The sequence below is a fragment of the Hemitrygon akajei genome, chromosome 27, assembly GCF_048418815.1.
Source record: "Hemitrygon akajei chromosome 27, sHemAka1.3, whole genome shotgun sequence".
In the NCBI taxonomy this organism is placed as follows: Eukaryota; Metazoa; Chordata; class Chondrichthyes; order Myliobatiformes; family Dasyatidae; genus Hemitrygon; species Hemitrygon akajei.
In genome coordinates this window covers 8,629,785-8,642,786 of record NC_133150.1, presented here as the reverse complement: position 1 = coordinate 8,642,786, position 13,002 = coordinate 8,629,785, and the positions used below count along the sequence as shown (strand labels likewise).

The following is a 13,002-nucleotide window of genomic DNA, read 5'->3' as shown; positions in this document are numbered from 1 at the left end:
GTGAATAAATCTGAGGACGACCTAAAGACTACAAATAGAGGTGAGCTCATATTTTTGAGGATTGTACCCTTTGAGGTGTATTCAGAGATACAAGGGGACAAGACCATAGAAGAATCTGAAAACAAGGGCAAAAGTAATTCTCTTGGTGAGTTGTTAACTTAAAATACTGACTATATTTCTCTCACCACAGATCCTGGCTGATCTGCTGAGTATCTCCAGCACTTTGTTTGGATTAAGAATATTAAAATCAAGTGGTTGTTTAACAGGAAGGACCAAGTGGACAAGTTCATGGGATGCTGCAAGTTATTGATGATTTCAAGTTTACAAAGAATTGAAAGAAACATTCAAACTAGGAAGCATTGGAATTGGCAAGCCTGGAAGTAAGAAAGGTGAATGATTATTTCAGCAACAGACAAATTGACACAGGAGTGGAATCAAGCAGCTCCAGGGACAGTATTAGGAATTATTGTTGATGATGTATTTAATTACAAAATATATTTTGAACATTTTTGATTATCAGTATTTTAATGGATGATGTAATGGATGACATACCTGCTGTGTTTCAGTACCATCTGCTGTCACCATGGTAACTGTATGAGCACCTGGTGATCCTGTGAGGTCACCTTCATGTGTGGGTACAGCAATTGTAGTACCATCCTGAGTTACCATGGTGATAGCTGTTCCCAGAGCCTGCAAGTCTTCATGCGATAGACTAACCTGCAATTAACAATGTTATTCTTTTAGGAAAATCTGGGATTGGTTACTGTATAGTAATAAAAAAAATCCAAATAAAAAAAAAAACAAATGGGTTTACAATGATTCCATAAAGTAGGATTAATCACTGGGTATTCAGAGGATTGATAACAACAGAAAGGGTATTTAAAAATTCATTTGTCTTCCATATTGATTATGACAAATTAATCTACTAACACACACAAAATGCTGGAGGAACTCAGCAAGTCAGGCAGCATTTATGGGAAAGAGTACAATCGACATTTCAGGCCAAGTCCCTTCTGACCTGCTGAGTTCCTCCAGCATTTGTGTGTGTTGCTTGGATTTCCAGCATCTGCATATTTTCTCTTGTTTGTGATATTAAAGCTGAAAGCTTTCTCCTACCTGCTGAGTTCCATCCTGTGATATAAGTGCTACCTGAGATCCCAAACCATCCTGGGTTACCATGGTAACCTGGGTAGGAATTCCACCATCACCTTCCACACCCGACAGGTATGCAATACGCGACCTTTTCAAAGGAGGTTCTACAACAGTGGCTAAGAATGAAATATACAGGATTAGAGCGACATTCAGCACAAATCCAAATAAAGCACATCTCATGAGGGCATACATTCAAAACATGTACTTAAAGATCATGGCTAGAGCCATCGAGCATGGAAACAAACTCTTTGGCCTGACTTGTCCATGCCAATTGAGATGTGTGTCTACACTAAAGAATGTAAATTTTATATATTTGATCAGATACTTTCATTTTCCTTCACAGAGTTTGATCTTTTTATTTGAATGGAACCAAATTTCAGGAGCTGAGTACAATATTTTATTAGAAATGACCGAGGACCCAACATCATTATCTTAGACGAGACATAACTAGGGGCTGGTACTAAGCAAATTAGTTATATTAGCTTTAAAATGGATAATTTTCACCTTTTCTTCAAAAGACTTCTCAGCATTGTTATTCTTCTCTGTTATGCTCTACAGATTTGCCCTATGTGTGATTTACCTGGCCAACATTAGCCTTACACATGACATTACACTACATCACATTTGATTCCATTAAATGATAACTGCCAGCTGCAGGTTCATTTCCCATTGCATCTTCCTTAAGCCGGATCTGAAATTATGCCATCCATATTATCTAAAACAGTGAAGGTAATGAATAGCAGCAGTCCTAACCTGATCCCAGAAACAACACCATGCAGGACCACTTCTATTAATATCAACTTTCCGCTTTGAAGGTCATCAGTTTTAAACAACATAGAAGTCTATTCTTCAATCTCTCTTTCAATTATGTGCAATGCCTTGTTGAAAATTTCTGAAAATACAAGTGTGCAAATCCCTAGGATTTACATCTCTCTATACTTTCAATTTCTTGGGCAATGTCTCATGATCCCAGATTTCTGGCAGCCTCTGCAACCTCCATGACTGATCTCCAAAGCTTTTCCATGTTGAACTGTTTATCTCTTTCCCAACTCTCCTGGCCTTTTCCCCATCTCTCCGTCTCTGTTGTGCATGCATGTGCCTGCAAGAAAGGTGGAATTTTATCCACAACACCACTTGGTGCCTCAAGCCTGGAAATGATTACACTTTCTAAACAATTTCAAAAGCCTTACAGCACACTTATGTACAGCCATTCACTGTTATCACAGACAAGGTATAATCCTTCAAACACATTATAGAACAAAGAAACATGTTCTTTGTCAAGTCAAGTCATTTTTTATTGTCATTTTGACTGTACTGCTGCTACAGTACCTAGTAAAAATGAAACAATGTTTTTTCAGGACCATGGTGTTGGCCCACCAAATCTACACTGACCATGTACCCATTCACACTAATCCTACACTAACCCCAATTTATTCTCCTCAAATTCCAATTGATCCCTCCAAATTCTACTACTCACCTAGACAAGAGACACATACAGTGGCCAATTAACTTATTAACACCCACACCTAACATATATGGAAGCATCTGCAGGAGACTCATGTAGGAAAGTGGAGAATATTCAGGATCAGAGTCAGGTTTATTATCACTGTTTTGTCCAATCAGATTTTGTGAAATCTGTTGTCTTGTGGCAGCTGTACAGTGAAAACTCACTCCAGATGAGCACCAGAGATCGGTAATGAAACTGGTAGACTGGAGCTACAAGACTGCTGCACCACTACACTCCTAACACTGACAATCCCTCATCAGATCCAAGTACCGGTCTCCCAGGTAACAACCATTGGGAATATTCATATTCACCATAAATGTATGTATAACACAATTCTAGATATTTCAGAAGTGCTTAACACTCAAATTCAAGTTCAACCTTAATGTCATGTAATTGTACACATGTATACGGCTAAATGAAACAACATTCCTCAAGGACCACGGTGCGCAACACAATAGAAATATTACATACAGCACATAAAATATTAACATGATAAAAATATATATCATATTAAAATACTTTTAACAGATTTAAAGAAGTACTTTACTTTGTATACTGCTACTGGTGCTGTCATAAATAATGTGTACTGGGTGGTAGCATCTCCAAGAGGACCATAACCTTGTCGTGGTTTGGAGTCTTGTGTGCCTCAATGACCCGGAGAGCTATGTTGACTGGAGTCAGGGCTTTAAGCTTCGTCCCTTGGCAGGGCTAAACAGATCAAAGGGTAGAGGCCAGACTAAGAGTGATCCACTCCAGGTTCGGGGGCTCAGCTCAAGGCTAACAACACTGACTGGTAAAACAAAACTGCTATGAAAACTGCAATGAAGAATTCTTCTACCTCTGACTGCGATGATATCCAGGACTTGCATGACCGACAGAAGTGAAAACTGAGAGGAATCTACTTGCACAATGAAGGAAGCCCTAAACACCGCCGGAGATAAAGGACCTTCATTGCTGCCCTAAACACCAACGGCGTTTACTAAGTAAGGGAGGTGTTCAGAAGTTCTACAGCTGAGGGAAAGAAGCTGTTACCCAGTTTAATAGTCTTTGTTCTTACACTGCAGTACCTTCAGCCTGACAGTGGGAGGTCAAAGATTGTGGAACGGATTATAAGACAACTCATCATTAGAACTAATAAACCACTTCAAAGGAAGATCTCTGAAAAGATAAACCTACTACCAAAGAGACTGCCTACACTCTGCCTCAGGAACTTACCTTGCTGCTGTTGCTGCTCAAACAAGGCCTGCTCACTTTCCTCTGTTGCTTCCATGTCACCATGTGCAGTACGTTTGTGCGTAGCTAGCGTAGAAGTCTGTCGGTATGTCTTTCCACAGTGGTTGCAGTTATATGGTTTGGAATGTGTGTGGACCACATGGTGCTTATATAGGCTTGAGTATTCTGTGAAACATTTCCCACAGCCTGGTACTGTACAAACATAAGGCTTCTCTCCTGTGGATAAATCAATCAGACAATTTTCCATACCACAATCAAGACTCTTTATTTCTATCTTTCTTACAACTAAACCACATTTCTATTATTATATATTGTAATATGTCAAATTGCTCATATCATTGTTACAGAATAAAAGCAAACTGCATTTATTTTAATTATTAGTCTTGAAAAATGAATGTTCATTGCCAAGACCCTCCAAGTTACACTGAAAATATTGCATCCAGCTTTCTGTCCTCTCAAGATCCTGCTCATTACTGCACTGTGGTATCAAAGAAAACTTTAAGCCACAGTCAGGATATAGAATGAATATTTCAAAAGAATCTTTTGTTTATGGTAACACTGAGGGCGAGGGACAAAAACACATAAGGTTGTGATTGAATAGGAGTAGTGACTACAGATATGGAAGTTAGGAAATGTATAGGCAGAAAGAGATAGTTGCAACTACAAGGAAAAGGGTGTTTGAGGGTTTGGAGTAGAGTTGAAAGGGTAGATTGAGGTTGCTGGTGTAATACATAGAAGGTAATTGAAAGCATCACTGAATTTATATGAACTTGTGAAATCATTAAACTGCTTTCAGCACTGAAGCCAAAAGGAAGAAATCACACACCTGGTATTGGTTCTGGATATTATTGGAAATCATACATAACCAATTTATGTCTGACACTGGAATGAGAGTAATGGGATTAGACTATCTCAAAAAGAGGAGGAAACATGGCTCCTAAACACTACCTCATTTTTCCTTTCTTTTTGCACTATTTATTTTGTAAATTTATTGTTTATGTCTGTGCACTGCACTGCTGCCACAAAACAACAAATTTCATATCATACAAGACAATAACAAACCTGATTCTGAATCTGGACTACTTACATTATTTGGTTGAAAGTGCAATATTGTTTACATCTCGAACATTTGCTCTGGCTTCAGTGGCAAGTGTTTGTGTTTGCACAATAGACCTATAAAATGCCCTCATATTTAAATAATAGTCAATTAACAATATGCTCATTACCAGAACAAAGTTTCTGTGAATATCCATGATGGCAATCAATATTTTTACATGTTGAACTTAATCCAGAAATTCTGACCTTGTCATTCATGCCAGATAGACCAGCAGAGAGGCATTCATTCATCAGATGACGAATAGCGGGTATCAGTTGATTTAGATTCATTGTATTTGTTTAAAGTTATTTAAATGTCTGTGGCTTTTTTAAAATTCAATTTTATTCAAAAAGTTGCTCTAATAATTTTTTGACAGCTGGTGAATGTTAGTTTATTCAATGTCAGCTAAACAGGAGGGAACAAAGCTCAATAGATTATGAATATTTTGGCTGTTTCATAGGCAGGATTTATTCTGCCCCTTCTCAATCCCATTTCCTGCACATTCTGTCAGATCACAGGATTTGTAGGTCCTGATATTCACCAGCTTTATTCTTAAAGAAATTCTCAATACGGAATTTGAACATGTAAGAGAACTTATCAACAAGCTTTTGTTCTTTATCGCTGACCACAAAATCTGATCCATGATATCTTTAAAAATATTATATTCATATTGAATCAAAATGCATTGTCTTTTCACATGAAACAAGGATACAAAATATCCCTCAAAAACCTTTTTGGGCTAAGACACTGTGTTGTGCAAAATTAGGATTTAAACATGTCAGTATATGTCCCAGAATTTTCTCTGCTAGTTCTAGTAAACTGCAAAACCATTTTACAATAGGTTCCATGAAAATAGCAGAGGAGTGTAATATAAAAATACGTTTATACGATGTATATTAAGAACATAGGAATAGGAGCAGGAGTCGGCCATCTGGCCCCTTGAGTTTGCTCCGTCATTTAATGAGATCATGGTTGAGCTGGCCAGGGACTCAGCTCCATCTACCTGTCCTTTCCCCTTACCCTTAATTCCCCTGCGATTCAAAAATCTATCTAACCGTGCCTTAGATATATTAATGAGGTAGCTTCCCTGGGCAAGGAACTCCACAGATTCACTACTCTGGGAAAAGCAGTTTCCCCTTATCTGCCATAAATCTATTCCCTTGAATCTTGAGGCTATGTCCCTAGTTCTAGTCTCAAATGTCACAGCAACTTCTGAAATTTCATTCATATATATAGTGTATGAGATCGTTTGCTGGCTTGATGGCTCTGGGCCTGAACTCATTGGAACTTAGAAGCATAAGGGGAGATTTCATTGAAATCTACCAAACGTTTCCTATAGTTGGGGGTGGGGGAAGAGTCTATCACCAGAGGATGCAGCCTCAGGGTATATAATATATTACTTTAGCTTCATTTACTTGTGCTCAACTTTGCAAATTACCTGTGTGAATTCTCATGTGGTTCTTGTAATTAGTAGCGCTGGCAAACCCTCGACCACAGCCTGGTTCACAGCAGATGTACGGCCTCTCTCCTGTATGTGTTCTGATGTGAACTTTACGTATATTTGAAGTAGTAAAAGAACGGCCACATCCCTCAAATGGACACTTGAAAGGTCTTTCGCCTATTGAAAAGCAGACACAGTATTACTCAGAAAAGAAATTTAAAGCTAGACCTTTTGAATATTGCCCCACATCCTTGATTCAATGAGCAAAGTCACAAATCAAATCACGAGAAAACAAGAAAACAGACCAGCAGGCCCCTTATTCAATATGACATAAGCCTGCCCTATTATTCAATATGATCATGGCTGATCTCTGTTGGCTTCAACTCCTCTAATATACCAGTTTTCCATAATCCTCAATTTCTACCCTAAATTCAAGACCATACAACACAGGAGCAGGATGAGGCCATTTGGCCCATCAAGGATTCTCTGCCATTTCATCACAGCTGATCCATTTTCCCTCTCAACCTCATCATCCTGTCTTCTCTCTGTTATCTTTCAAGCCCTAGCTAATCAAGAACCTATCAAACTCCACCTTAAATACACCCAGTGACCTGTCCTCCACAGGCACCTGTGGTAATGAATTCCACAGATTTACCAACCTCTGGCTTAAGAAATTCCTCCTCATCTCCATTCTAAATGGACATCTCTCTATTCTGAGGCTGCATCCTCTGGTCATAGACTCCCCCCCCACCCCCCACCACCACTATAGGAAACATCTTCTCCACATCCACTTTATTTAGGCCTTTCAACATTCAGTAGGTTTCAATGAGACCTCCCCTTACTCTTCTAAATTCCAGTGAGTATAGCCCAGAGCCATCAAATACTCCTCATTCCATAAGCCTTTCATTCCTGAAATGATTCTTGTGAATCTCCTCTGAATCCTCTCCAATGTCCACACATTATTTCTTAGATAAGGGGCCCAAAACTGTTCACAATACTCCAAGTGAGGCCTCACCTGTGCCTTATAAAGTCTCAGCATTATATTCTTGCTTTTACATTCTAGTCCTCATGAAATGAATGCCAACACTGCATTTGCCTCACTCACCACCAATTCGACTTGCTAGTTAACCTTTAGGGAATTCTGCACAAGGATTCTCAAGTCCATTTGCACCTCCGATTTTTGAATTTTTTTCACTGTTTAGAAAATAGTCTACCTTTTAATTCCTTCTACCAAAGTGGATGACCATACACATCTCAATATTGTATTCCATCTTTGCCACTTCTTTGCCCATTCCCCCAATCTGTTCGAGTCCTTCCGTAGACACCCTGGTTCCTCAACACGATCAACACCTCCACATATCTTCATATCAGCTGAAAACTTGTCCACAAAGCCATCAATTCCGTTATCCAATTCATTGACATACAATGTAAAAAAAAAAGCAGTCCTAATGCTGACCCATCCATAAAGACCATGAGATATCGGCAGCCCGCCAGGAAAGGCTCCCTTTATTCCCACTCTTTGCCTCCTGCCAATCACCAATCCTCTATTCATGCTAGTATCTTTCAGTAATGCCATGGGCTCCTATCTTGTTAAGCAGCCTCATGTATAGTACCTTGTCAAAAGCCTTCTGAAAATTCAAGACCACAACATCCACCAGTTCCCCTCTGACTATCTTGCTTGTTATTTAGATAGATAGATAGATAGATAGATACTTTATTCATCCCCATGGGGAAATTCAACTTTTTTCCAGTCCCATACACTTGTTGTAGCAAAACTAATTACATACAATACTTAACTCAGTAAAAAATATGATATGCATCTAAATCACTAACTCAAAAAGCATTAATAATAGCTTTTAAAAAGTATTTCCTCGAAGAATTCCAACAGATTCGTCAGGCAAGATTTTCCCATAAGGAAAAATGCTGACTTTAGCCTATTTTATTATGTGTCTCTCCACAGACATCCTCGAAACAGAAGAAAACCCCCAAAGAACGAATGACAGAGAAAAGACGCAAGAACCCCAAAGCCCCCTGCACCCTCCCACACACAAACAGCATCAACTCTCCCCCCCCACCACCCCCACCGAGACCCAATTCTTAACAATTGACTCCAGCATCATGCTAACTACTGAGGGCAGACGAACTGGCTTATAATTCCCCTTCTTCTGCCCTCTCCCTTCTTAAAGAGTGGCGTGACATTTACAATTTTCCAGTCCTCTTGAAAGATCATTAAAATGCCTCCACATTCTCTTCAGCTGTTTCTTTCAGAACCCGGGTTTAGTCCATCTGGACCAGGTGACTTATCTACCTTCAGACTTTTCAGCTTCGAAAGCACCTTTTTCCTAGTAATAGCAACTGCACCCACTTCTGTCTCCGACACTCTCAAACTTCTGGCATACTGCTAGTGGCTTCCACAGTAAAGACTGGAGCACCAAAGGGTGACTTCTCTCTCCCAGCTCATCAGCAAAACAGTTAAATTCTTCCTGATCTAATGTCTCTATTTTCCTTTTCTGGGTGGCTGGGGTCCTATCAGAATTTTTGATCTACAGTGTTGTCTTTCCTGAAGCTCGGCAATCAGCTACGTTTCAGCATGTCCGGATTTAGCCTGAAGTTGGGCAACTTTGGGACCTGAGTGGCCCTGTGGACACAAATTCTCGCCAGTCTCACATACTGAGCCAGAACATCGAAGACAGCGAGAGTGGTTGTCAGAGGGCTCTGCACTCAGTAATTGACTTGCCTATTCTCGAGTCGGGGAACTCGAATTAAAAAAGCAATGCTTCAGTTTGACTGTAACATTGAAATAGCAATTGTTATCTCCCTTGTTGCTGTGGAAGGAGTGACAGCTGTCTCTCCCTTGTCAGTGACAGAGAGAATCTGTGGGATGTCAAAATGTTGGAGTGAACAGCTAGCTTTTGATGGACTGTAGACCATGATCTGTCTTTAGGGGCTTTGCTGTTGCTTGCATGGTGGGAGGTTTGAATGCTCATGCTTTATGTAAGAATAATTTGGGGAAGGGGGAGGGAGGAAGGTTGATGCTGCTTGTGTGTGGGAGGGGGCAGGGGGCTTCGGGATTTTTATGTCTTTTTTCTGTCATTCATTGTTTGGGGGGGTTTCTTCTGTTTTGAGGATGTCTATGGAGAGTAAGAATTTCAGGTTGTATATTGTATACATTCTCTGATATTAAATGGAACTATTGAAAATACTTAATCAGTTTGTCTGCCATTTCCTTGTATCCCATTACGATCTCTCCAGTGTAATCTCCCAGCAGTCTGATATCTACTCTCACTTCTCTTTTATTCTTCATATATCTGAAAAATCTTCTGGCTCCTGTTTGATATTATTGGCTAGCTTACCATCACATTACATTTTTCTGCTCCTTATGGCATTTTTTTAAATTGCCTTCTATTGGTTTTTAAAAGTTTTCCAATCCTCTAATTTCCCACTAATTTTTGTTCTACTATATGCCACCTCTTTTGCTATTTTGTTGCCTTTGACTTTCCTTGTCAGCCACAGTTGCAGAAACTCCAGATATTACTGTTCAGCTATCATCTCTGCTAGTGTCCACGTCCAATCAACTTTGGCCAGCTCCTCTCTCTGTCTCTATAATTCCCTTTACACCACTGTAATGATGATACATCTGACTTTAGCCTCTCCCTCTCAAACTGCAGGATGAATTTTATACTATGATCACTGCCTCTTGAGGGATCTTTACCTTAAGCTCACTAATCAAATATGGTTCTTTAACCAACACCCAATCCAGAATAGCCTCTACCCTTATGAGCTAATCCACAAGTTGTTCAAATAACCATCTTGTGGGCATTCTACCAATTCTCTCCCTTGGGAACCAGCACCAACCTTATTTTTCCAATCTTCCTGCATATTGAAATCCCCCAATGACCATCCTAACATTGCCCTTTTGACATGCCCTTTCTATCTCCCATTGTAATTTGTAGCCCACATTCCGGCTACTATTTTTTAACTAACACCACTCGCTTTGCCTACCTGCCTGTCCTTTCAATATAATGTGTATCCTTGGATGTTAAGCTCCCAACTATAAGCTTTCAACCATGACTCAGCGATGCCCAGAACGTCATGCCTACCAATCTCTAACTGTGCTACAAGATCATCTAACTTATTTCATATACTGCGTGCATTCAAATATAACACCTGTATTTGTCACCTTTTTCAATTTTGTTCCCATGTTACACTGCAACTCATGCCACTGGCTGCTATATTTCCCTAACACCTATCTGCCTGTCCCCCCTAACAGATTCATTACACACTGCATCTGCTTAAATACCAACTACCCCATCCTCAGCCTATCACTCCGGTTCCCACCCTCCCCCTGCTAAACTTGTTTAAACCCTCACCAACAGCTGTAGCAAACCTGCCGGCAAGGATATTGGTCCCCATCAGGTTCAGATGTAACCCATCCTTTTGTACAGGTCATACCTTACCCAGAAGAGATCCCAATGATCCTGAAATGTGAAAGCCTGCCTCTGCCCAAACATCCTATTCTTACAGCAATCCAGGGATTATTACCCTAGCTTTCTACCTAGCAACCTAAATTCTCTCTTCAGGACCTCCTCCATTTTCCTACCCATGTCATTGGTGCTAGTACGTACCAAGACTTCTGGCTGCACACCCTCCCCATTTGGAATGCCTTGGACCTAATCTGAGACGTCCCTGATCCTGGCACCTGGGAGGCAATATACCACCTGGGTGTCTCTATCACATCCATAGAATCTCACATCTACAATCCCCTATCACTACTGTAGTCCTCTTCTCTTCCAAGCCACAGCACCAGGGTCTGTGCCAGAGACCTGGTCACTGCAGCTTCTGCCTGGTAGGTCCCCCCAACCCCAAACAGTATCCAAAGCGGTTTCCTTATTTCTGAGGGGAACGGCCACAGGGGTACTCTGCACTGGCTGGTAATTCCCTTTTCCTCTCCTGACCGTCACCCGGGTTTCTGCCTCCTGCAACTTAGGGGTGACTACCTTCCTGTAGCTCCTATCTATCACTTCATCAGTCTCCCATATGAGCTGAAGGTCATGGAGCTGCAGCTCCAGTTCTTTCACACCTTCTCTGAAGAGCTGCAGCTCAGTGCATCTGATGCAGAGGTGGTTATCCGGGAGGCTGTAGCCTCCCAGAATTCCCACGTCTCACACAGAGAACAGAACACAGCCCCTGGAGCCATTGTCACTGCTCCAACCATGTACTAACAGACGAAGAATAAAGATTGAAGAAGAAACTTACCAGATATGTTCCTTGCCCAAACCTGTTCTCTCCGAAGCCTGATGAACCAAAGCTTCCCCACTCTAACACTGGTCCACTCACCCAATGGCCGCTTCATTATTTCACCTTTGATTATTGACTCCAGCATCTTGCCAACAATAGATATTAATCTGACATAGTTCCTTGCCTTTAGTCTTCCTCCCTTTGTGAGCAAGGAATCATATTGCCTGTTTTTCTAATCTGGTACCCTCCCAGAATACAGCAGGTTTTCAAATTTTTCAACCAGTGGGGTTTGCATCTTTGCAGCCACGTTCTTAAAACCATCTGTCTACAGCCCATCAGGTGCTGGGGTTCATCCATCTTTAGCCCCAATTCTCCACAAGATAATAATTGACAGAATTCCTAAACTCAACCCGCTCACTAACTTGTTATTACGTACATTTGAATTTTGGTCAGCTTTTCATCAATAGGAGCCTGACTATCAACCTAGACCCTGATCTCTCTTGTGGTGTTGATTTTGTTCACTTGGTTTGTGGGAAGATCAGGACTGAGGATCCACAGTCCAGACTTGGCATACTACGGACAATTGTAACAGATTAAATGTTTCAGCTGATATTAAAACAACAAATATAAACCGTTATAATCCACAATACTCCAGGAAGGTGCCGTAGGGTCATTAGATTACCTGTGTGAGTCCTAATATGTTTTTGTAAGTCTCCTGATGTTTTGAAAGCTTTATTACATGTGTCTTCAGGGCATTTATATGGTTTTTCTCCTGTATGTGTTCTCGTATGGCTTTTCAATCCATAACCTGCAATTAAACAAAGAAACCATAATTTTGTTTACATTTTATTGAATACTTCTTGCAACTGGATTAAATTACCATTAAAATATACAAGGATGATTTAAAAATAAAGCTCAAATTAAAAAGGGAATGGCCTAGAAATTATACCACATGCACAACATTTTTAATCAGCTAAGTGAAGGAATTTAAAAAAAGTCCCAGCTGAGCACTTTATGCCCTGGTAACATCTTTCCAATTTTTTTGAGCCAGGTCTTCTGTGTGTGTGATGCCTAACTTTATTGAGACAGCTAATTGCGTGCAGTGACAGCAAACAGTGTGCAAAACTTAACATCACATCACGTGTGAAATACACTACAAACATGAAGCTCACGAGCAACAAAAACTTCAGACTAGAGAGGAATTTAGCCATCATGTGGTAGGACAACCAGAAAATACACTCAAAATATTCCTCATGAAAGATGAAAGAAATGCATGCAGATTTAGAATATCCCACCAATTTAATTTCTTTCTGACTTTAAATCAGTTTCCTGATC

At 40.3% G+C, this 13,002-nt stretch overlaps 1 protein-coding gene across 2 annotated transcripts in view; it reads right to left on the bottom strand.

The window, feature by feature from the left end:
• Nucleotides 1-13,002, bottom strand: part of LOC140717108 (zinc finger protein 76-like) — a 103,033-nt gene that overhangs the window by 15,355 nt on the left and 74,676 nt on the right. For both annotated transcript variants that reach the window (XM_073030337.1, XM_073030338.1), the window contains 5 exons: nt 12,350-12,475; nt 6,427-6,606; nt 3,875-4,108; nt 1,117-1,268; nt 553-717 (listed from right to left, as the gene is read on the bottom strand). In XM_073030337.1, coding sequence (XP_072886438.1) covers nt 553-717; nt 1,117-1,268; nt 3,875-4,108; nt 6,427-6,606; nt 12,350-12,475 — 857 coding nt within the window. The remainder of the gene's footprint in view (nt 1-552; nt 718-1,116; nt 1,269-3,874; nt 4,109-6,426; nt 6,607-12,349; nt 12,476-13,002) is intronic.